Source organism: Canis lupus, chromosome 27 (genome assembly GCF_048164855.1).
Source record: "Canis lupus baileyi chromosome 27, mCanLup2.hap1, whole genome shotgun sequence".
In the NCBI taxonomy this organism is placed as follows: domain Eukaryota; kingdom Metazoa; phylum Chordata; class Mammalia; order Carnivora; family Canidae; genus Canis; species Canis lupus.
This window is the reverse complement of record NC_132864.1, coordinates 21225678-21251200: the sequence shown is the minus strand read 5'-3', so window position 1 is coordinate 21251200 and position 25523 is coordinate 21225678. Positions and strand designations below refer to the sequence as shown.

Sequence of the window (25523 nt, the reverse complement as noted above, 5' to 3'; positions counted from 1 at the left end):
AGTCCCAAGGAGTTCACTCTGAATCCACCACAAAAATCAAACCTCTGGAAGTGACACTCAGACCCTGGAGGGTGGCCCCCCTGGAGATAGCAGTTGAGGAGAGTATCAGTCTTCCTCGCAGACAAGCCCAACACAACTCTAACTGGCTTAAATCAGAAAGCCTCCCAGAAAACCTAGGGCCCTTCATGATTTTGTTCTCTTGGGGATACTCTCTGTGATCTTACTGAACACCACACACACCAGAGATGGGGGGGGGAGGGTGCCGGTGTGCGGGGCAGACAAGAGACAGAGACACTGAGCAAGTGCTCCCCGCAAACCACCTTGTCTATGTGATATTTAATAACGCAAATTCTTCTGCTCTGTTTACCAGCAAGGACAGAAGGAATGGTCACACCCGAGAGAGGCACACTGGGCATCCTGGCTAAGAAATGGGAACGCAGGCTGAATCAGTGCTGGGCAGAGCCATTACAGCACCATCCCTAGGGAGATATATTCCCAGTAACATTAATTACCTGCAATTACTATACAATTAGCACTTCCCTGCTGGCCTTGGGTTCCACACTTCTCTGGGCCTTGTCTTTCACTCCAACAGCTCACCTATCTATAGCTCATGTGTGCAGTAAAAGCTTGATGTTATTAAAACAAACCCATGCTGGTTCAGCTACTGAAAAATAACAGTTGCAGTGATTCAAAGCAGCAGCCTTAAGGAAAAGAATGTAGGGGCACTTGGGTGGCTCAATCAGTTGAGCATCTGACTCTTAGTTTCAGCTTAGGTCATGATCTATGGGTTGTGAGATCAGAGCCCTGCACTCTGGCTCTGCACTCAGCAGGGAGTCTGAGTTTCTTTCCCTCTGCTCCCCCCCTCCTCCCCTCTCCTTCCCCCACCACGCTGGCTCATGCTCTCTCACAAATACAAAATTAAAAACAAATCAAAACAAAAGCCACTGTGGAGTAACCACTGTAGCAGATCGTCAATTACCCTCAAAGCAGGAGCAGTGCAACATGGCATGGGCCTAGAGGCCCAGAGCAAAACCCAGCACATCCAGGCCCCTCTCTAAGAGGTTGGCAGACTCATTAGCATCACAAATGGATGCTGTGCCTGTGGGAAGTGAGAGAAGAATCAAGGTTAGTTGTTTAGTGACCAACCAGGTTAAGAAGGAAGGGCCCAATCTCCCTCAGGCCAAAGCTGTCCAGAGAACAGGAATGGTGTTAAGAGAGTGAACCAGTCAAGCCTTCTCACGTCTGCACCCTGAGACACCTAGATTCCACGATGGCAGCACCAGCAAAGAGTATCTTGGTGACAAGCCTGCTCTGCCCAAAATCCAGTCATCTCTTCCATTCTCCCCGCCTAGATATCTGTGTGGGGCTTCTTCTCACCTGGACTTCCAAGGTCCCCCCTCTCTCTGGCATCTGTTCCTCATTGTGTGAAACTGTGCCTGCATCAGTACAACCAGAGAGACCTCTACAAGGTTTTACAATCAGTAAAAACAAGCCCGAGAGATCTTCACCTTCATTAGGAGCATGCTTTCTGGACACTGCCTTATGCTGGGCAAGACAAACAAGCTATGTCAGCCTTGTAACTATCAGAACCCAGGCTCCTTGAGGACACAGACCTCACCTATTAGCCTCATTTTATGAATCACTCAGCACCACATGAAGCCACAATACTTCCGTGGTAGAAAGTCAGTATACTGTGGTGGTTAAAGACCAATTCTGGGGATCCCTGGGTGGCGCAGCGGTTTAGCGCCTGCCTTTGTTCGGCCCAGAGCGCGATCCTGGAGACCCGGGATCGAATCCCACGTCGGGCTCCTGGTGCATGGAGCCTGCTTCTCCCTCTGCCTATGTCTCTGCCTCTCTCTCTCTGTGTGTGACTATCATAAATAAATAAAAATTAAAAAAAAAAAAAAGACCAATTCTGGCTTAAGCCCTCTCACATTGGGGCACTTTGAGCCAACACTCTGTTCCTTTGAGGTTGCTCTGTCATGTCAAGTCAAAGGGAGTGGCAGGAACCGAGGGATATTACAACTTTCCAAAACTTGTGTGATTATTACTAACTGCACCAGCTGCTCTTGGAAGCACTTTATAGGTACCATCTCACCCGATCTGCACACACTAAACCTCCGAGGTAGATCTGACCATCGCCTTCCTAAATGAGAAAACCCCACCACAAAAGCAAGCTCAAGACAGGCTGGGATTCATCCACATGTCAGCCTAATGATAATGAGGCAGTGCTAACATTTTTATGTAACACCTGGCTCAATGTAAGTACTTTTAGCGTTATGTTTTGATATTATAATTTTGATTTTAATATTATCAATACTCATAACTCTAGCTAGAAATCCAGTTATCTCCTAAAGGAAACTCACAGGCTAAATGAGGTCATGAGTAGCTTCCACAGGGGCCAGAGGGTTGAACGATGCCCCAGTGAGGCAAAAATTTACAAAGGAAAATGATGTAGTGGTTGCTGGGCTCGTGAGAGAAAGAAGAAAAGGCAACCATCCTCAAGACAGGAAGAGGATAACTTGACAAAAAATAATAAGACTCCCCACACTTGAAAAATCACTGAGTTCTCACTGATTATTTGGGTTACTTATAACCTTCGCCTGAATTGCAGGGAAAACTCACACTCAAGTAATTCCACCTACACCCTGACTACTCAAAGCATGGTCCAGCCAACAGCATCAGCAGCCCCTGGGATGTGGTTAGAAATGCAGGATTATAGGCTCCACCCCAGGCCAGCTGAAGCAGCAACTGCACATCATCAAGACCCCCAGCTGACTCATGCACACACCCAAGCGGGGGGAGCATGAATAATTCATCCCAGTCTCCTCACCGACAGTACACCTTTCCACCAGCACAACCTGTTGTCCTTAAGTTCTTCTCAAGCAGTGTGCACAGTGAGAGAACCTCCCACTAATTCCCACAGAGTCTGCAAATGCTTTTGGTCCTGTCTGAACAAAGCAGGTCACTTGATCTCCCTGTTCTCAATGGCTTAATTTGGTCTAAGTTTCCCATCAGTCTATAATTCAAACTTTGTTTTTCGAGAGATCTTCATATTGAACCAGAAGAGGAGATTTTAAGAGGTATCTTTCCTGGGCAGAGCTGGGCAACGCTGATATTGGGCATCAATCCACAAAGGTGAAATAAGTCACTCAATGAGAGGAATGAAATCAGGCCTTTAATCCAGCACCATAGCAGCACCATCTGTGGAAATGCTAATTATCCTTCTAGCTCCACTGCCTTTTCTTCTGACACTCTATCATTACCTTGGCAGAGCTTTCCATACCAAGGGTACCAAATGGCTTGAGGAAGGACATCAGTACCTTTAATGCCCATGGCTAGCTTTAAGCACTTGTGTAATCTATTTTACTGCGTTACAAATGACTTCCCTGCATTTATTTGTCTTTTCTACCCTGGCAGGATCAGCCTCAAGTCACTGGGGATGCCTCCTATCCCAGTTAAGATTCTGGCTGCAAATGGCCTGGCCAAACAATGTCTATTGCTTGTCAATAATCAGTATGCCAAATCACAGGTAAGTTGATGATATCCTTCCCTGCAGATGGAAAGGGAGCAGCTATAAACTGACAGTATTTCCCACTAGCCTAATGAAGACTCCTGAACATCTGGTGGCTCTAGCAGAGAGCGATGAGGCATCAGTGCCAGAAACAGCCACCGTCAAAGAAAATGGTGTACAGTTCAGAAAACAGGCAGAGAGACTGGTATCAAACAAGGTAGCACAGTGCTAATGGTCTAGTCAACAAAGCATGGCCACAAGAACAAGACAGTGCTGTCTAAAGATGCTATTTTTAGCGTCCATTCCTCCCCCCCGCAAAAAAAATTTCTGAGCCTCTTTCAGAGGCCTTCAAGGAATTCCTTCTGCCAAGTCTTTCAAGGAGAAAGCTACCAGAAGAGACTTTCAAAAATGAGACCTCCCACTTCAGACACACCACATTCTCATAGGTGTATCTTGGGGGTTGGGGCCAAAAGTTTATGTCAACTGAATGGCCATGCTGGGTCACAGCAACAGAAATACAGAAAAGGAAGTACTACTTAACTGTTACTTTTAAAGTCCGTCCCCAAGGACTTAACATGAAAACAAAGCATTTCTTATGGACCCCTACCAAAATCACACATGCCAGACCACCTTCAGTACATGATAAGAGTCAAATCTGGGCTGTGCAGAAGGCCTACACTTACATGTCCAGGTGACAAACTTCGTCACTGTCTTGCAGTATTCACTGATAGAAATGTTGCCAAGTTCCAAAATATCCAGTTCAAGCCACTTCCTGCCCTGTATCCTTCTAGGATTCATCAGTCTACATATAGCAACAGAACAATCAAACCCATATTGCTTCTCCCTTAAACTTGCCTACAACCTGCTGAGTTCTGTATGCAGATGACTAAAACCTAGAAGGCAAGGGAGGGATTGGCACAGAGTCTAATGTAACTTTACTACCTTTACAGGAAGCTAGTTCAGTTTAGCTACTCCTGCCAAATTTGTACCAACTCTGTCTGAAATGTTCACAGTAACACCTGGGGAAGGGATCTAAGAGCATAGATGATATAGTCAAACGCCTTTGTTCTCACATCTAGGTCAAAGGAAGACAATGCTTTTTCTGTAATTAAGGCAGACTGGAAAAAAAAAAAAAAACAAACAAAGCAGATTCCCACCACCACAGAGGGACTTGGATAAAGAATCTACGAATATAAGCAAGATGAGAGTGGCAGCTGACCTGGAATTAAATAAAGCACAAGCCAGAAGTTGCAGCCACTCCTAAGGGTCTCCCATTTCCCGAACACCTGGTACGCATAGGGCACTATGCTAGGCACTCACATTTCTAAGCACAATCCTGTGAGATGAGGTCTGATCAGCCCCATTTTGTAGAGAGGGAAATAAGCTCAGAGACATTCAGTGGCTTGACCAAAGTCACACAGCCAATACCCAACAGAGTTGGAACTCTGAGCTGTCATATCAAAGTCCTATCAAAGCCCTCCTTTGGGCTCCCTCCACTCGGAGGAGGAACTAAGACAGAGGAGTGATTGTCACACCCCTCTGGGCTCTACCCAGGGCTCCTGGGACCCTGCTCTGGGGTGCTTTCATACCTCCAGTCAGCTCCATCGTCAGCTTTTCATTTTCAATCATTTTCTTCTTCTCTTCTAGCTCAGCAATCAAGTTCTCTTTCAGCTCCACCTTCTTGTCTTCAAATTCTTTCACCGCTGCTTTCTTTTCTTTAATGTAGTTTCTCTCCACCTGTTCTGTCTGAGCAAAAGATAAAGCACAGGCTAGGCTTCCATGGGGCCCTCACAGCCAGGGCTCCAAGTCTGGCTCTGCACTCCGGAGCCCAGAAAACACTTTGACGAGAAACACAGGAAAGCTGAACTCACACGTGCACTGGCAGAACAGGATGTCTGGGAGCAAGTTTTCCAAGAATGCATAAAATGAACCCTATGACTTCTACTTGCCTTTACGAGTATCCCCTGCTTGCTACTCATATTTCCCCTCCTCCACATCTTACATTGCACAGCAATGTTGAAATAAAACTTAAGATTCTCAAAAACAATAATCTCTTTTATAGACAATAATTTTAAAGGAAAATAGTACATCCTGGATGAAATACCTACATTCAAAATTATGATTACAAAATACTGAATCAGGGCAGCAGGGGTGGCTCAGCAGTTTAGCGTCACCTTCGGCCAGAGCATGATCCTGGAGACCCAGGATCAAGTCCCGCATCAGGCTCCCTGCATGGAGCCTGCTTCTCCCTCTGTGTCTCTGCCTCTCTTTCTGTCTCTCTCTACGTCTCTCATGAATTAAAAAAAAAAAAAAAAAAAAAAAAACCCGAATTAAGATGGCCCAAGTTACTATAATTGTTGACATTTATGCCAAGATAAAGATCAACTAGAGTAGATCTGTTAGATACCTGAACACTCAAGTACACAAACACTGAAATAATACTAAATAAAAAAGTTTTCATTTTTTAAATCTCACCATTGTATTAAGTGAAGAACAAGGGAGCTTATGGTGGGCTATGGCTGCAGATCACACAATCTTGCTTACAGTGATTATGTGTGTTGCGCTGACTTCAGTAGTAAAATGGTTTCCGATTATGTGCTCTATTAAAATGTGACCTCCTCATACTTGTGTGTGGTTCTGATAAAGTCAGGACTCCCCCCACACATACATTCTAGCACCCCAGGAACAGATCATCATTCAAGATTCAGGCTCTCATCTCTGTACTACCACTGTGCCTCCAAAGAACCAACATTCAGATGTCTGCTGTAGGAAAGGAAAAATGTTAAATCCGTCCTTCCTACTGACCCAGACTGCTTCAGCTGTAAAACCACTGAGCCAATTCAGAGACTGGGCTACATCAAGGACTAATATTTATTAGACCATTAGAATTCAGACATACTCCTAGGTGGCTTTAACATGAGATAAAAGTTAACAAGAAAGCAGTGAGGGGGGTGTATCCCCTAGCCCCCCTGTGATAAGCAGAGGCTGCCCACCCTATAAATGAATAGATGGTAATTTCAAATTGAGACCCAAAATATCCCTTAGTGAAACAGAACACTGATGAAGGCTTTGCAGCTGGGGGCTTCTTAACTGTCCCTTTGGTGACAGAAGGAAAGGTTCTCCGGTAGGAGAGCAAGATTCCTGTCTCTGAAAGAGACTGCAAAACCAGAAGATCCAAGGTACTTACCTCCAGCTGGAGGAAGAGTTCTGAAAGAGATAAAACGTGCAATTAGACTCGCTAGGCTGTGTCACCTTTCTAGACAGTGATGGTACGATTCATTTAGAAGCAGTAATTGCTTTCTGAAAGCACAGTTACACAGAGCAAATGTTTCCATCAGTAGAGCGTTGATATACACGAAGGGGAAGGATGCAAGAAGCACTCATGTCTAGTTAAAATTTGGCCCTGAACAGAATCACTTCTGGCAGTTCTGCCCAAGGGCAAAAACAAGCAACAGGAAACAAACTACCCTGGCAAAATAAAAGCGAAAGGCATCCCTTCTTTCACTCAGTACATGCCGTCCAACAGTCCTACAGGGTAGGGTGGGTCAGGAAGGAACAATGCAATTACTCCAGGAGCAGAGTCAACAGGGATGTTTTTAAAGCATGTATGAAGGGCTATGTGTAGCAAGGATGAATACTGCTGGAGAACTCAGAGCACAGAAGCTCTGAGCCCTCCTGGGGCTTTCTTTACAGGCCACCAAGCCTCTGCATACGGCTGCACGTGTACAGCCACGCCCTCACGGTCCGAGTGTAATTCCAAGCTTCAGATCTAACGTAGCCCTTCCTGAGGAAGATTCTCATTCACAAATGTGGTAAATCCTATGATTCTACTGTCTCCTACAAAAGCATATATATGCACATCCACATGTAACTTCATAGAATTTTGAGTTTCAGGACTCCAGATTAAGAACTTAGATCTCAATTAATAGATGTTGAATAAGAAACTTAACTGAGGAACAGCACTTGACTGGCTCAGTGAAGCATACAACTCTTCTTTGGGACTGTGAGTTCAAGCCCCACTCTAGGCGTAGAGCCTACTTAGAAAAAAAGATGCCTCAGGAACTGACTGCAGTGGGGGTGACCTCAGGGGCAAGCAGGATGCGGGTAGGCAGAAGGCTATATTTCCATTTCCCCAGCACCTCCCACGCCCTCCAGCTCCCCTTCTCTCTGTTGGTATACACAGGACATCTACACCCTGGAGGAAAGGAAGCTGGGGAAACACTGGATCAGAAAGCAAGAGGACAGCAGCCTGAGGAACGGCACCCAGACCTCATCTGAAAACCCAGCGTTACTTTTACCACTACAGGAGCAAGCACCACGCTTGCACTCAAAATGCTGGCTGACAACGAGCTCCCAAATGGGACCATTGTGTTCCTGTGAGCCCGGGAACCTGTGTTTATACCCTGAATGGTCATCACATTTACTTTTTGCGTGAGTATTTACCTCAGAATGTCCCTTAACTTTTCCCACGTTGTATGTCTTGTCAATAAAATCCCACACTTCCTCGAGTCAAGGACAATGTACCCCACCCATTTCATTTTGTTCAAAGCTTGGATGTAGCAGGTGCTCAAATTCTTACTGAATGAATACATTTACTATGTACAACAAACCAAAGCATACTCTTCCCCTAATGCTTATAATGCTTGAGAGAAAAAACAACAGAGCACCCCTTCCTCCCAGAGCAGAGAATACTAGAAGAAACAAACTTCCAGTTAAGAGTGAAAAAAGCTCCAGTTCTTTCCCATGTAGCTCCTCTGATAGTCCATTTAGCCAGCCATGGGTAAATGTGGGAACATAATAGCATGGAGACATCAATAGCATGGTTAAAATAAGCTCAACCACAGGCCATTCATTAGCCACTGGAAAAAAGATGAACCAGTTTTACACAACTGCAGCTTTGAAGTCTTTCTGCATCAAACTCTCCCCTCCACCTCATCTGAGAACATATGCCATGCATTCTCAACAACAGCTTTTATGGCCATGCTATATCGCTGATTAGCAAAAAGCAAGAACACCTGAAGATGATTTACTTCCACCTAAGAGCCTCACCTGCATTTCGGATCCTCTCTTTATACTGCTGATCTAGTTTTTTCATCCTCTTCTGATATTCCTGTAAGGTACCTGATTTAGAGATTTATAAAATAAAATGTTACTTACTTTAGGATCAATCTGCTCTATATTTCAGTTCCTAAAACTATCTAACACCAGCAGTGATTGTTTTAATAATGTCAGAGTAAATAAAACACAAACCAAAGAAACGCACGTGCAAACAAAGCTAACTGGACTCTGGTTCTCAACCAAGGCCCAGAGCAGAAATCACCCCACCTAGTGGATTAAGACTCTCTAGCAAGTGATGGGGAGTAGAAAGGCACAGGCTTTCTCAAGTGATTGGGATCACCTGCTGCTACAATTTGAGCCAATGGGCCTCCTTTCCCAATTTCCTTCAGTAAGGCCCAGATTAGTGCAAGTAGAACTCTCTTTGTAATGGCAGAAATGTCCTATGTTGCACTGTCCAATATGGGAGCCACTAGTTATACGTAGCTGCTGAGCACCTGAAACAGCAAGTGCAACTGAGGAACTAAATTATTAATTTTATTCAATTAAATAGCTACACACGGCCAGTTACAATTCTGGCCAGCTCAGGTACAGACCTTCACCAAATGTCTACACATGTCATTGTTTTACCCAAAAGCAGCGAATGACAAGGGTCACAATTAGTGCGGGAAGTGTTTTCTGATCATAATGTAGTAGGGTATCTTTTTCAAAATCTGTCACTCAACCGTGCCAGGTATGCCTCACAGACTTGCTGGAGTGGAATGTATTTCTTTCTCTGGTAGTAGTTCTATTATCGTGGAAAGGTTAAAACAAAAAAACCCACAAAGATGTGTAAATGCAACTCATGGGAACATTTTTTCACTATTAAGCAAAAATCAATGTCCAATGGGCTAGTCCAAGCAATGTAAGTACCTACTGGAAAGTTGCTTCACTGATGTGAGGGTTCCACAGAAATAAGCCAAAGAGCTGCTGTCCACAGCTGTCCCTGAATTCCCAGTGCACCACCCCACAGTGCTAAACACCTGTCATAGGTAGTCACATCTGCTTCTGCTTTCCGAAGTTCAAAGGTCAGAAAACAAATTTAAGCAAAAGGAAGTGATGTGCCCAAGGTCAAATTTCCAGAAAGTGGTAAAGTTAGAATTCAAGCCTATGATAGCTCTTAACCTGATGCTGAACTGTCTTTAGCAGGAAATAGCATTGGATAAGACAAATTCACTTTTAACTTACCAAGCAAACGACACAGAACATCATGAGGATAACCCAGAGTTCATCAGTATTTAGTTTAGAAAGAATGGTAAAATTTCATGTATTCTTTGAAAACAAGATCCTTCCTAAAAAGGTCAAGCTTTAGGCTCACAGTTGTTTTCAGCTCATGCTTTTCAGAAGGCCCTAGGTTAGAGTTCAAAAATGTTTGAAAGCCACCACTTTACTGACAGCAGAGGATAGCAAAATGCATACTGGACAACTAAAAACAGCCGCTCAAATTTCCCACAGGGGAGTGAAATACATAGATTTCAAAGGCTTGCAATACTATGTATATTTAGAAATGAAGGGTTAAACCACACACCAACCTTCCTGCAGTTGTTGCAACTGCCTCTTGAGAGAAGCCAGTTTATCCTGATACATCCTGAAAAGAAAAAAAAACGAAAACCATGTTGAAAGACAAAAACGTTCAATACTCAATTCCAAAATAATCTACACACAGGAATTACCTCGGTTGTTACAGGAATGTCATTGATGTCCTTTAGGAGACAGGGAAAACTGAAATCTGCCAGCTGGTTTAAAATGTACCAGCAGCTAAAGGGATCAGAAAGGGACAAGGATTCTGTGTTCTTGAATCATATCCCAATTCTGTAGATTCTCCTGTGTTATCCCACCTTTAGAGAATCAGTCTGAAATCTACAAATATGAAGACACGCAGATTTTAATAAATAAATGACAATGATAAACAGGCAAGAAGATACAAAGAAAAACTGAAAGCGTGATGCCATTTTCTTAGGGGTTTAAAAGTATAAACAATGCACACGAAAATGTAACAAAGGCATTAAGCTCATATCAACTCTACAATTAGATTATAAATTCCAAAGGAATAAGATTATGTCTTTGGCATGTTTTTCTATATAGACAGCATAGCTGTGTAAGCATCAAATTAATAAACCTTTATGTCATTTTTAAAAGCATTATTCTTTTAGGATCAGAGAAATAATAGTAATTCAGTACCAAAAGTTAAAATGCAGGATTTATTTGCAGCCCCAGCTGGATAAGAACACATAGCACACACAAAGCACAAGAGCCTAGCGTGTTATTCTCCACCCCCCACCCCGCCCCAACCTCGAATGGATTATAAGCAATTATATACTCTGGCAAGTCTGTTTGAATGGCGGATTCCACAAGCAAATCTTATTTCAACAATATTTTTGCTTCTACCTGAAAAACACCCTCAATTTTACAGTGACAAAAACAAGATTTGCAACCTGAATGCGCACTGCCCAACAGGTAACAAGCAGGATAGCTTTCTGACTGCTCAACTAAGGGCTGTAAATACAACCCAACTATCTACACAGACAGGAAACACTGGGCAGAATCTGGGGGTCACATAGGAGCTCTGATCAAGACATCAGTGACAACTGAGATGTGCTCTCAATACCCACCGTGAGTCACACAAGGCATTCAATTTTGATCAAAAGTTTTTCTGTATCCAACATTAAGAGGCACATTTAATTAAAATATGGTCTCAAGAGAAGGCTTAAATATGTCGAGTAAGAGGAGGGGAAACAATGTGTAAACTACACAGTTAAGTATTTGGAGCCCAGCATGTTCAGTTTTCTGCCACATCGAGTGCAGGAAACAACACCTTTGACTTCTGAGTCTGTCTCTGAAAGGGAATATTAACAGAAGAAAAAAAGAAACAAGCGAAACAAATTTAGATTTGGGGAAAGGAAAGGTATGTGGAAATGGTTCAAGGTAAATCAGTAAAAAACATGAAGAGAATAAAAAGCAAGCACAGTTTCAGGAATGAAGCTATGAGAAAAATCACATGAATTATTAAAGTAATCCTTTATTCAGCACTGGTGGATTTTAGGTGAATTGCCCTTTTGGGTTCCAAGCCTGAAAAGAATAACAGAATCCAGAGGATGTTCACGAACCATTTGCAAATAGGACCTATAAAAAAAAGGAATGTGGATCATCTAGTTTAAAGTAAAAGAATTTAAAGTTAAATCAAGATCCTCAAAATACATTAATCAAATACTTATGGAATATGTTTTATAAAGTCTTCCATCTGTGTTTATTACAAAAGTGAGTGGTTTTCGTTTCTCTGGGCGCATTTAGAGAAGGCTTGAGCCTGGATGTGTGACAAGTGGAAAGAGTACTGGAGCAGGAGTCGGGAGTCTTGCTCTCCAGTCCAGGACTCCCTGAGCTCTCCGGGCATCCTGCACACCGTCAGCTCTCAGCAGGGTCACCCCCATCTGAGAACCAAATAGCTATGACACATCCTTTACTCTGAGTAATGGTTTTCACATATAGAAAAGAAAAAAAAAAAAAAAAAAAACCTCAAAGGAGTGGGAAACAGTTCTCTCCTGATGGTTTTATTTCCCTGGGATCATCTCCCTCAAGGTTCTTCCTAGCCAACCCTCAAAAGATTGTTTTAACAGGAAGATCGATTAAACAGGACAAATTTAAGGGGGAAACTGTACACATACACATGATCTCTGGAAGCTCTATGGTCAAAATCATAAATACAAGGTCACTGTCATGACTTCCCTGTCAACTGTAGATTCCAAACAAGAAATTTAAGACTCATACTCACTGTTCCTTCATTTCTACATAGTCCTCTTCATCATGCTTTGCCAGGTCAGTTTCACTAGCATCTTCTGTGTCTAAAAAATCAGGGAAGAAAGGTTAAAATCATAATTCATAAAGTTGGTATCACCTGACACAGTGACACTTAAACTTCTGTCAAATGAATGCAGGCCTGCATGAAGCCATCAGTGAAAAATATTACAGTTACTTCAGGAAAGAAAATGCCCTTTCCAGTTTAGACATGACCAGATTTATGCAACGAGCTGCCTTCACCTGAAGTGCAGCCAGAGAACAGGGTGCGGTGCCTCAGAGGTAGGCAGTCATGGTCAAGGCTGCAACTTCACGAGAGAAGTCATGCTGGCAGTTCAGTATCTGGAGCTGCGAATGTCAGGACAACTACAGGCGGACAGGCCTTGCTTGTTACTCCAAAATGACCTAATGAGTCCATTCTCTTCTGGTCTACCCCCAGTTTGGAACTTTCAGCAGATTTGACAACCCTATATACACAAAGAAGAATCCAAACCAATGAACCCTAACAAACTAAAATGTTTTCAAAGTTACAATAAGGGGATTCCTGGGTGGCTCAGCGGTTTAGCGCCTGCTTTTGACCCAGGGCGTGATCCTGGAGTCCTGGGATGGAGCCTGCTTCTCCCTCTGCCTGTGCCTCTGCCTCCGTGTGTCTATCATGAATAAATAAATAAAACTTAAAAAAAAAAAAGTTACAATGAAAGGGGGAAGATGATCGAAGAGAAAGTGTTTCAGAACTTTTCAAACGCTGTTCTTAGACTATGTCAATAGTGAAGGGTCTACATTATTTCAACAGCCCTACTCCAGGCCGGGAATAAAAATCAATTTCGGCTTCTCGGCTCCCCCTAGTGGGCATTTAGAGCGGTCCCAAGTGTTTCACTTTCAAAACCCCTAGTGAAGCCCCGTCCTCGAATGTAATTCAATCAAACGCAATTAGTTCCTTGGACTTGGATCATGAGCACACGTCTCTGCCTCCTTAAAGGCTGCTGCAGCTCCGAGTCTCCACAGAGCCCTGGCCTCTCTCTCAGTCAGGAGGCCTTCGCTGAACTCCTGTCATCGGCCGGCCACCGTGGGGAACTGAGAGGAACCAAGCATGTTCCTTGTTCCAGGCAGCTAGCCCAACCTTTTGCTCCACAGCCAGAATATTCTACCCACATGCTGGTCTCTATCTCCTCTCTTCTCCCGTCTTTTTTTTTTTTTTTTTTTTTCCCCTCACCTTTCTCCGTCTCCAGTAAGCTCCTTCCTCAATCCCTCCAAAACAGTCTTCCTCACACTTGCCAAACCGAAAAGCCCAGTCTGAAGAGCCAGGCTCTGAGAAGGCAGCAATGATAACACGAAGAACGTGGGGCTGAAGACACAACACCCGGGCACCATTAGGCAAATCCCGATCTTCGCCTGGGCCTGCTTCCCCGGCGCGGTGGAGACCTCCTCGGCCGACCGGGCCCAGCGCGGCCCGCACGCCCCCTCTAACCCCCACACGCCTGCGCTAGGAAGCCCCGCTCCGGGCTGAGGAAACTGAGGCTCGCAAGCTCAAGTAATAAGCGGCCTAAGGTCACGAAGCTGGGTTCGGCGGGGCAAACCGAGACCCTGACCTGGCTGGTCCCAGCGCCTTCTCAGCAACCCGAACTCTCCACCTGCACCGGGCTGGCCGCACGGTCGGGGCGAGCAAGCTGGGGACCTGGAGGCCAAACTGGCCTTCACCCGGAGCCTCTCCGGACCTAAAAGGGGGCGGGTCCTCAAGGTACTCTGAGGAAAGCTTCCTCATCCCGACCAGCAAAGCCCGGAGCGCAGGCTCGCCAGAGGCGCTTGCGGGAGTGGAAAGGAGCCTTAAAGGGCCCTCCGGCTCCGACAGCAGCTCCCCCAGGCCCTCCTTCCCGCGACCGTGAGGGCACGACGTCCCCCCCGGACCCCCCGCGGCCCCGGCCCCAGAGCCCGTGGGGGTCACTTCCTGCAGCCGCGCTCCTCCCAGCGGCCCCGTCAGCTTCCCCCGGGCCCGGACTGCGCTCCGGGCAGCGCCCTCACTCCCGCGGCGGCGGCGGCGGCGGCCCCGGCCCCGCCCCCGCCCCCGGCGGCCGCAGGACGCACCTTCGTCCGACTCGCGGCCCCGGCAGCTGCGCTCGTCGTCCTCGGCGCTCTCCAGCTCCTCGTCCTCCTCTGGGTAGAACTCCGGAGCCGGCGGCGCTCCAGCCGGGGCCGGGGCCGGGGCCAACAGCCCTGCAGCGCTCATGTCGCCTCTGGCCGCGGCTGAGCGTCCCACCCAGCGGCCGCGGCCGCGCGCCCTGCGGACTCGACGCCCGCCTCGCAGCCCCCGGGGGAGCCGCCGAGCCGACGAGCGGGAGCCGCGGCCGCCGCGGGAACCCCTTCCCCGTCTCCGCCAAGCCCCGCCCCGCGCGCCCGCGCTCGGCAACGGGGGCCTCGCGCCGGCGGCGACTTCCGGGTCGTGGGCTGCCCGGGGACCGCCCGACTCCGTCATCCCTGGGGAGGAGACGCCGCCCGACGCCCCCTTCGTTTTAACCTCAGCGACTTCATCGCAGTCTTAAAAATCCTCGACGGGCGGTGGGAGGGGCAGAGACAACGTTCTCTAGAGTTAGGCAAATCCTTGGACGTCCCTGGCCGCGGCTAGGACCCCCGAAGCTCGCTGGCCACTTCTGGAAATGGCCGCCAGGCGGCGCAAGGAGCCAGAACTAAAGCGAGGAGCCTTAGCGACCTGAGAGGCAGAGGGGTTGAAGGGTCCTGGGAGGTGGAGGTGACCTCCTTCCATTGAAACGGCTGAACGGCTTGAACCACCCCCTTTATAGGTTGGGAAACGCTGACATCTAGAGTTTTTGTGATCATCTCCCAGAGCCTGGCTCCTCCCCTAATTGGAGCTTTATTGAAAACGAAAAGGCAAAGATGCTGATATTCCATCCGTGGGTCAGCAAAAGGATGTTTTTCCCCGTCCGTGGGAGTCCTTTCTGTTTGTCTAGGTGTACTCAATAAGGTATTTCTCCAATTTTACAGATGAAAACGTTTACCTAAAAAATGGTAGCGTCCCGGCTGCCTTGTTTACATGATCACACCCAAGCGCCGTACATTACTGCCGCCTCTTATTTCTTAGAATATTAATTTTTTAAAAGGTGCTCTTCCCCACCCAATAACTTGCTAACAACTCCGAACTGAGCAAGCAGAACATTTTGCCTGCAGGAAGTTAATTACGCCGACATAAGGAAGGTGCTGTGTGGAAACTTAGAAAGGGAGAGAACTGGGGGAACTTGGGTGGTTCAGCGGTTGAGTGTCTGCCTTTGGCTCAGAGTGTGATCCTGGGGTCCTGGGATCGAGTCCCACATCCGGCTCCCCATAGCGAACCTGTTTCTCCCTCCACCTATGTCTCTGCTTCTCTCTGTGTCTCTCATGAATAAATAAAATCTTAAAAAAAAGAGAGAAAGAGAACTGAATACCCACATAAATTAATGCATATGATTCCATCTGAGTAGGAGACACTGTTATTAATGAACAAATTTAGGATGTCCCTTGTCTAGCTGTGGGTAACAAGAAAAGGGATGTTTATTTGTTTAAAGTACCCCTGCCCCCTTCATGTTGCTCCCAAGACTCCATAAAATAAGTAATTTATGAGTAGTAAGGCTGAACACAGATGTAAAAGCTAGGGTGGACCCCAGTATCCTGATTCTCAGATCCTTTGTGCTCAAATTCGTCTCTGAAGGGGACCCTGCAGAGTCTTCTCAAAGTGAAAAAAATTTATTCTCATCCCATTTATTTCAACATTTATTTTCTACCTTGTCTTAATGAAAATCTTGGTTCTGTTTGTGGGAGATTTTTTTTCCTCCCAGCAAAACAACAATTTGCAAACTGGACTGCTGCAATATCTTTCCATGAGTTCTGAGGTCTTCTGAAGCTCCTTCTAAGTAAGAGTCATTCTTGAGGCTCACTGTAGAGCCACCGTCTGTATTGAAACTAGGATTTTAGAACTGCCTCTTGCCCGAAGGATGAAGTCATTTCTATTTTTATATTAGATCACAGCTAACTTATTTGGAATCAGCTATATTGAGCAACTTGGGTTTCCATCAGAAGCAATAATCATAGACCAGAAAAAGCACCATTTTAGAAATTAGAGTTCATTGATATAATGAATCCAAAAAAAAAAATTTGGCTTCGTTGCTAATTGGTTTCTTCAAGATATGGAATTTTCATCTTGCTTATGTTTTCTTTCTATCTTCTGATTGCAAATAACATCTGTTAATGGTCATGCATTTTTTTATATGAATAGACACAACTGAACACTGGTAGTGAAAACTTACATTTCTTCAACCCATATTCCCAACTGCAGAATTGCTAGGATGAGCTCTTAATATATGTTCTTTAAAAGAAGGAGGACCTAGTCAAAAAAGTTCTGTCATGACTTCAGCCTTACCTGACCTTTATAATTGTTGAATATAATAATTTTCAGGGCTCCTGGGTGGCTCAGTCGGTTGAGCATCCAACTCTTGTTTTCAGCTCAGGTCGTGATATGGGCTGATAGGATCTGACCCAGCCTCGGGTTCCACACACAATGGGGAGTCTGCTTGGGATTCTCTCTCTCCCTCTGCCCCTTCCCCACCTCCTCTAAAATAAATAAAATCTTAAAAAATATATATACGTACATATATAAAATAATCTTGGATAGTCTCCCTGGACCTATAAAAAAATCAAGTTCCCCTAGAACTACCTTGAAATCTCTCCTCATCCCTTTCCAAAATGCCAGTCAACACTGCCCTGGGGCACCTGGGTGGCTCAGTGGTTGAGCATCTGGCTTGGGCTCAGGTCATGATCACCACAGTGTCCTGGGATCCAGTCCCACCTCAGGTCCCCTACAGGGAGCCTGCTTCTCTCTCTGCCTGTGTCTCTGCCTCTTTGTGTCTCTCGTGAATAAATAATAAAATCTTTAAAATAACTAACACTGCTCTGGAAGCATCCACTTCAGAACTCACCCCAAATGAAGTCCTGCCAGCTTCATTTCCACAGGCTCTCTCTGCATACCCTATACCCAAATTCAAAGGGGAGCATTGTAATTTTAAAACACTAGGGAAAACACGTAGTGTTTAGAAAACAAATTTTGCCAGCAGGAGTTACACACAGGAGTTCATGATGGGAGAGTTTCCAGAGAGCAAATCTAACAAAGGCTTAGGATCGAATAGTGTGCCTGAAAGGAAACAATTTCTTCAAAAAATGCTGAATTGTCGAAGTCCATAAACTTTGGGGCTTATGAATAAGGACAGCAGATTTCGATTTTTGGTATTGACTTAACATATCCAGTTTCAAAAAAAAAATATATATATATATATATATATATGTATAGAAGGGCTGAGTGACCCATGCCCTTTTACCCCTGGCAGACGAGTCTCTCTGATCATCACAGGTTGCCCTTTGGCCATCAGTTCACACAGAATCATGACAACATTAGCCCTAAAAACGAATACGCTGACTAATCTCGCTGAAGCCTACCACACAGTTCCTGTTCCTACGGTCGAAATGATTATCAAAACCCACAAACTGATCATTTCTCAAGTTTGGTCCTTGTTCCTCCCCAAAATGAGCCCCAACGGTGCTGAAGGCTTTCCTGGCGCAGAGTACAGACCTCGTATAAAGATCTTCCCCTCCTCCAACAGCATTAAACTGACGTGTGTTCAACGCAATGCAAGGGCACCTCCCTTGCCAAAGATCTACAAGAACTGAAATCCAGGAACTATTTACAAGGCCGGAGTAAATGCACGCTGTATTAGTTGACGGCGCAACTACTTAGGGGACTAAGCCAGGACGGAAGAATGGAGACCCCCTCCAAGACTCCCCACACGGTGGGGCCCCGCCCCCGCCCCCACCCCACCCCGGAGTCCCAGGGCTCGGCCTCTGGGAGGCTCCCAAGAAAAGTGAAGGCTCAGAGGAGTGCCATGAACTTTGACCCCAGCGCCGCGCAAACAAGGCGGACCGCACCCCAGGCGGGCCCGCGGGGTAACTGAAGCTGCCAGATCTTCCGCGTCTGAGAAAACCCCGCCCCGTCTCGTCCCGCCCACCGTCAACTCCGCCAATCCTCAGGCGCCATCGGCGGCTCGGCTTCCCAGGCGCTTCCAATCGAGTACCTATGCCAGGCCCCAGGCCCGTGCCCCGCGGTCAGGGGAGGTCAGTAGAGAGCCTATTGGAGCCGAGCTGGGGGCGTGGTCGGGGGCAGGGGGCGGGCGAACTGAGACCGTGGGGCGGAGCGCGCTCGGCGCAGTCGGGTGCGATTGGCCACCCCTGGCAGGAGCCGCACCTCGGACAGCAGCAGCGGCGGCTGCGGGAGGGTCCGTGTGGCGCCCGGCGGCGACGGCGGCGGGGTCCTGCCTGAAAGAGTGGGACCCGACCCCGAGACCGCGGGCGGAGGCTCTGCGTGGCCGGACCCGGCACTCAACGACCCGACCCGGGCATCCTCCGGGGGACCAGCGGCAGAAGAGCGACTCGGGAACAAGTGTGGGAGAGGAAGCGGCAGAGGCGGCGGCGACGCCGGGCCCGGGGGTGGTGACAGCAGGTCTGAGGTGAGAGCACTGGGGCGCGGGACGGTGACAGAGTGAGCCGAGGCAAGGGGACCCTGGGCGGAGTGAGGTCCGGGAGGACTCGAGCGGCGGGAGTTCGGGAGAGGGTTTGTCGGGACTGGGGAGAGGAGACCCCGAGAGCTGCTGAGGTAGCGGGTCTGAGCGGGAAACGCGAGAGGGCTCGGGACGCGCTCTGAGGAGGGGGGACCCCAGAGGGCTCGGGACGCGCTCTGAGGGGAGGGGACCCCAGAGGGTTGGGGCAGGGGGTCTGAAGAGAGGGGACCCCGAGAGGGCTTGGGACAGCGCTCTGAGGAGGGGGGACCCCAGAGGGCTCGGGACGCGCTCTGAGGAGGGGGGACCCCAGAGGGCTCGGGACGCGCTCTGAGGAGGGGGACCCCAGAGGGTTGGGGCAGGGGGTCTGAAGAGAGGGGACCCCGAGAGGGCTTGGGACAGCGCTCTGAGGAGGGGGGACCCCAGAGGGCTCGGGACAGCGCCCTGAGGGGAGGGGACCCCAGAGGGTTGGGGCAGGGGGTCTGAAGAGAGGGGACCCCGAGAGGGCTTGGGACAGCGCTCTGAGGAGAGGGGACCCCAGAGGGCTCGGGACGCGCTCTGAGGAAGGGGGACCCCAGAGGGTTGGGGCAGGGGGTCTGAAGAGAGGGGACCCCAGAGGGCTGGGGCAGAGGGTCTGAAGGGAGGGGACCCAGAGGGTTGGGCAGGGGGTCTGAAGGGAGGGAACCCCAGAGGGGCCGGGACAGCAGATCTGATAGGGGGACGCCAAGAGGAGCCAGAACGGAGGGTTTAGGAGTCGCAGAGAGCACTTGGGACAGGGGGTCTGGAGAGAGAGGACCCCGAGAGGGCTCGGGACAGCAGGTCTGACGGGGAGGACTCCCCTCCTCGAGAGGGGTCTGGACAGCGAGTGTGAGGGGGACCCAGAGACCGGGTCAGAGCGCGCGAGCGGAAGTGGAAGAGGGGAGCATGCCTGGATTGGGGTCGCTGCGCCGGGCGATCCGAAGGCTGGCGGCGCGCAGTGAGGGGACGCGTGCTGCCCCCAGGGTCCGCAGCCAGCGGATCTCCCCGACCGTGCTGCGTGAGACGCGGGACAGCCCGAGCGCCCGTGACTCTGTGGGCGAGTCTGGAGCCGGGATTATGTAATGAAACCTCCCCTGAGTAGAACTCAAGGGCTGGAGGGTCTGGCAGAAGCGCCGAGGTCTCGGCAAGAGCGAGAGACGCACTGCCCGACCTCTCTCCTCACTGGCCCCCTGGCTTCCGAGGTGTTCCTCAGAGTTTGGTGCGGATGCCTTGAAAGTGAGGGGCTTCGTCGACCTTGATACCTTCTCCAGAACCTGAAAACTTGGACAGGGCTTCTCCAGGCCACCACAAGCCAGTTGAAAGGGAAGGACCCATGTTTGGGATTTATTGGGATGTTGGTGGTGATAGACTCAGGTATTTTTTATTTCAGCTCAAGGAACTAAGATAGGTTTTAGGATTTGGCAGCGCTTTGGTATCAGTATTTACAATGCAGATTCAAAGGAGCTATATACACTAAGTTTGACTGTTTAACTTTGATGTGTTGGAGATACTTGGGAGGTCAAACTAAATTTTGAAAGGAGGTATTGGAGTGCCTAAACTGACAGCTCTTTCCAATTAAATTTCCCATCCTAAACGCTACCAGGATTGAGCTTTAGGCGTAATTCCAGGACAAGTGAAGGAGAGAGATAAGCCTGTTTAAACCAGACATTGTGCCCTGGTAGGAGGCAAGTGTGCATCTATTAAAATGCTGAAACAAAATAGTGGAAAGCCAGAGGGGGTGGGAATTGGGGGGCAGCTTCCTACTTTGATGGATGTGAAAATTAAACTAATGACCAGGCTAGTTGTTCATAGTAGTTAGGATATGTTAATACTGCCCTGACTACCTCCCAGATGTTCTCTTGACTGCACAAGCTTTGTCACAGTTGTACCAAGCAGTTTTGCACTTGAATCTTTTTACCTTTTTCTCTATGTGTTGCTCCTCCTCACCCCTTCTCTTTGTGACTGGTTTCTTTTCTATAGAAGCAGACTTAGAAAATGATGGTTTGGGGAAAATAAAGAGGAATGTCATTATCATTTCACAGTTACTTAGATATCTTCTTTGTTTCCGGTTTAGAATGTGTCTTATTAGAAGCTTTTTACCCTTATGTAGTAATGGGCAGCTTTAACGAAGGGAAAGAAAGAAATGCTGCTTTATTTCCCCAAGACATAATGGAGAAAGCTTACATAGAACTGCCTATTTAAATCCAAGACAAACATTACTGAAGTCATTTTCATCAGGGTGATAATAAGTAGAGGACATGTGTCATTTGGGGATTTTATTTGATATTACCTGATACAGAGCAGTTCTTATATGACTGCAGAGAGTGTGTAGCTGGATATGGTTATGAAAATTCCACCAACTAGAAGTCCTCCCCTAAGAAATAACAGGGACATAAGAAGAGCAACAACAACAAATACAAATTTAAAATATGACACTATGATTTATTTAAGATGTATTATGATTTTTTACAGTAAATATATTTTTCCAGAACTCTAGGTCAAATTCAAGTAAAAAAAATAAAGTTGGTTCATTCAAGGGGTTATTTACACAGTGCATAGATTCATTATGTAGTGCTTATAACTTATGAAACGGTCTGTGGAAGGATTGGGAATCTCAGTACCAGTAATTCTGCAAAGTAATAGAAATGTTTGAGCAGATGAGCTTTTTGATCATACTTGTTAGATCATTTCTGACTGGTACAGTGGTAGTTTCTTAAGACAGAACTAAATTAATTCCTTTTAAGAAAAGAAAATGTTCTGGTACTCCCTAGAGTGATGACTAAAGCAGTCATTTCAACCACATTACATTATGGTATTGATCCAGAGATGATGAAGAGAGATTCTTCATAATAGAATTTTTAGTGATAGAAAAGGCCTATAGTGACTTTTTTTATTCCTTGGGGTGATGAGTGGGTAAATAGGAGGGTAGGAATTGTATGGGAATTTATTTTCATTTATTTCACAAAATAGAAGGACACCATGAGAAACTATAAATATGTGAAGTCATTGAACCTGTGCTCATTTAAACGCTTTCTTTTCAATTAAAAAAATATACTGAAAAGAAATTAAGAAGGAGCTTCCCACTTCTAAGGGAATGATTGTAGCAACCACAGAATGCAAGTCCTTTTGATTTGTTGGAGTTCTTAAACTATTCTTACTCTTGGTTTAGCGGGATGCAAGTACTACCCAGTAGATACAATAACCCATTTTACACTTTCTTTACCACTTGAGTCATACACAATCAAACCATTGTCATCACAGAATCTACCTTTTGATAGCTGCTTTGGTTCAATATTTAAGGAACCAGAATAAATGTTCTCATTGCTTGACAGTATGCATATTTGTTGTTTTCAGTAGTATAGAGATGAATGAAAACTATTGATACTTTCATTTTAGAGTTTCCTTTGAAAGCATCTTTCTTTAATAATCTTTTCTTCTAGCCTTTGTTTCCTCCCTGCCCCCCAAAAGAAAATACACTGACAGACAGACAGAAAGCTTCTACCCAAAAGTGTTTTATGACTCTGCTAGGGGAAGACTTCTTTTCAGTCTTCAATGAGATTCAATGAGCTCATCTTCAATGATTCTGTCAACCAGTGAGGAGTTTTGAATAAATAGTTTTGAGTTGTGAGATATTATGCAGTTGTAGTTCAGAATAGGAGCTTTAGATTGTGATTATTTAGCTTTATCATTCATTTAATTGGTTGCTTTGTTATTTATGAGGATATATTAAAAGTTTCTTACTGTTTCTTAAACTCAGACTGAGTAAAAACGAAACATAAGTGGCATCTATCAGTCTAGCTGTCCTTATAGATAGGTATATTGAGTTTATGGACCAAAATGTGATCTAATTCATTTCTAAACTACAGACATCAAATTAAAAACAACAACTATTTAGAATTTTTAGGATAACTAGCAGGAATTAACTTGATCATTACAGCTATATGTTATATTAAATCTACCTAAATATTTTATAAATCAACCTAATGCGATTTTTTTTTTCTGTCTGACCTGAGATTTGTTAGAGACATTGAATCTAAATTATTTCTATTTTGTAATAGAATGACTTAGGGGTCAGTTTCTTGGTTTGTTTACACAGATCAGCCTCCTAACCATTGTCAGCTATCCCATACATACACATTTTTCATCTGTAGAATGAGTGAGAAAGAGAATTGGCCTTGGAATACTTTATATCTAGGAAGAATATTTTATGCCTAGGAAAACCACTCCCATTAAACAAAGAGGTGTGGCCCATGTGGCTTTAGGTACTAACATGAGAATTTACATGCTGGAGCCTAGTCTTTGGGGCCCTTCCACTTAGCCTCAGTGAAATGATGGATAGCAAATTCAACCCCACAATATACATTTTGTTATTCTTAATATTTTAGTCAATTATTGAAGTACCAATTAGAAGACTTCAGTTTTACTTCCATCCACTATTTCTGATGGACAATGGGATAACCCTTTATTTCCAGATTAAGCAAGGACTCTGGGCACCATGTTTATTTTTATGTTTCAGCTCTGTCTCATGACATACATAGGCTTATGTCCACAACAATCAAGGCTTATGACAATTCAAATAGATTTTATTTACCCGTTACAATAGATGGCACTAATTAAGGCAGAATGCTTTCTTACATAAACTAATAACCTAATAAGTGTTGGCAGTAGACACACAGAACAAAGTCGTAGTTTGTGTCCAATTTTCCATTCTGTTGTGGACATTAGCCTTTCTTTTTTTTTTTTTTTTAAGATTTTATTTATTCATGACAGAGAGAAAGGCAGACACAGGCAGAGAGAGAAGCAGGCTCCATGCCGGGAGCCTGACATGGGACTCGATCCCGGGACTCCAGGATCACACCCCGGGCCGAAGGTGGCGCTAAACCACTGGGCCACTGGGGCTGCCCTAGCCTTTATTTCTTGAAGAGAGTGTGTGTGTAAATATACAAATATTTCCAAAAAACACATACAGTTTTTAAATGATTTAGGTCAAGAATTAATGGCAGAGATAAAAAATTAACAATATTATGTTTCATTACCTTTATGTTTCTATTGTCTCTTGTGCAAAACTTCTCTTCTGTCATTGTATACCAGTTCCTTTTTTGCATGCATTTGTCTTTTACTAGCCTGTGAGCACTTCAAGGCAGAGCTGAGTAGTATTCATCTTTGCATCCCCCATGCCAAGTTTAATACCAGGCAGAAAGTATGAAGGATGCTCCATAAATGTGAATTGAATGAGTGAATTAATTAATGATGAGCAAATTATTAGATCATATTTACATTCACACTTTGTTTCTTATACAGGAAAGAGACAGGGATTCTGTTGGAGCACATGAGTGAATGTTAGCATTATTCATCTGTTGTCTAAGAAACAGCATGATACGTTGGAAGGAGAAAGGACCTTTCACTCAGAGAGACCTAGGCATCTACTTTGGCTTTGTCATTATGCCAGCTGGCTTTCCCTGGGTAAATAACTTAAGTCTTAAGGCTCTCCATTAAAAACGACAAATACCCACCATTTGCTTCGACGTGGATGGAACTGGAGGGTATTATACTGAGTGAAATAAGTCAATCGGAGAAGGACAAACATTATATGGTCTCATTCATTTGGGGCATATGAAAAATAGTGACAGGGAATAAAGGGGAAAGGAGGAAAAAATGAGTGGGAAATATCAGAAAGGGAGACAGAACATGAGAGACTCCTAACTCTGGGAAACGAACTAGGGGTGGGGGAATGGGGGGGGGGGGACAACTGGGTGACGGGCACTGAGGTGGGCACTTGATGGGATGAGCACTGGGTGTTATTCTATATGTTGGCAAATTGAACACCAATAAAAAATAAATTTACAAAAAAAAAGTCTTAAGGCTCTCCATTCTCTCATCCATCAAATATGAATACATACTTCACAGGATTCTTATAAGGAATAAATGAAGTTTATATAAAGTGCTGAGCACAATGACAAGCACATGAAAGTGTTTAATAAATGGTAGCTGCTTATTATTTTAATCACTTGAAACAACTTTTTATTGTTGTTTTCTATTGTTTTTGCTCTATTCCCATTATCTAATCAGTTGATAAATCCCATGGCCCCTGACTCCAAAAAGAATAATTAATAGATTCACATATGAGGAAATAGAGACAGTAAGAGTAAGTGACTTCCCAAGATCAGACAGTGGTAAACTTGACCCCTGTGACCTAGATTTGGTTTTCCAACTCACTACAGTTTCCACTTCATACCTCTCAGTGGTCTAAGAAGGAGCTAAAGGACTACTGTGATGATCTTGCAGTCTCTTTTATACGGTTGCTCTTACTCTACCTAAAGTACAGCTCTGATTTTGTCACTCACATGTTCAAAACTTTAATAATTCCCTATGGTCTACTGAATTTGTCCAGATTTATCAGATCTGTTTCTATTGCTCCTAATCTCTGTGTGTGTGTGTGTGTGTCCTGCACCCCAACCAGATGGGCCTACATACTGGTTGATTGCTTACTGATTTACCATCTCCAGGTCTTTGTTCCT

The 25523-nt window shown here is 45.6% G+C and overlaps 2 protein-coding genes across 2 annotated transcripts in view; one reads left to right on the top strand and one right to left on the bottom strand.

Moving 5' to 3' along the window:
- The window catches only part of SUDS3 (SDS3 homolog, SIN3A corepressor complex component), a 32754-nt gene extending 18036 nt beyond the window's left edge, over positions 1-14718 (bottom strand). Inside the window, exons 1-6 of the mRNA XM_072802732.1 lie at positions 14483-14718; positions 12378-12447; positions 10141-10196; positions 8564-8635; positions 6702-6721; positions 5104-5260 (exon numbers count right to left, since the gene is read on the bottom strand). Of these exons, the coding sequence (XP_072658833.1) occupies positions 5104-5260; positions 6702-6721; positions 8564-8635; positions 10141-10196; positions 12378-12447; positions 14483-14624 (517 nt within the window). The 5' untranslated portion in view covers positions 14625-14718. The remainder of the gene's footprint in view (positions 1-5103; positions 5261-6701; positions 6722-8563; positions 8636-10140; positions 10197-12377; positions 12448-14482) is intronic.
- Positions 14719-18617: 3899 nt separating this feature from the next.
- Positions 18618-25523, top strand: part of TAOK3 (TAO kinase 3) — a 178987-nt gene continuing 172081 nt past the window's right edge. The window contains exon 1 of the mRNA XM_072802720.1: positions 18618-18939. The gene's annotated coding sequence lies outside the window, so the exon portion shown is untranslated. The remainder of the gene's footprint in view (positions 18940-25523) is intronic.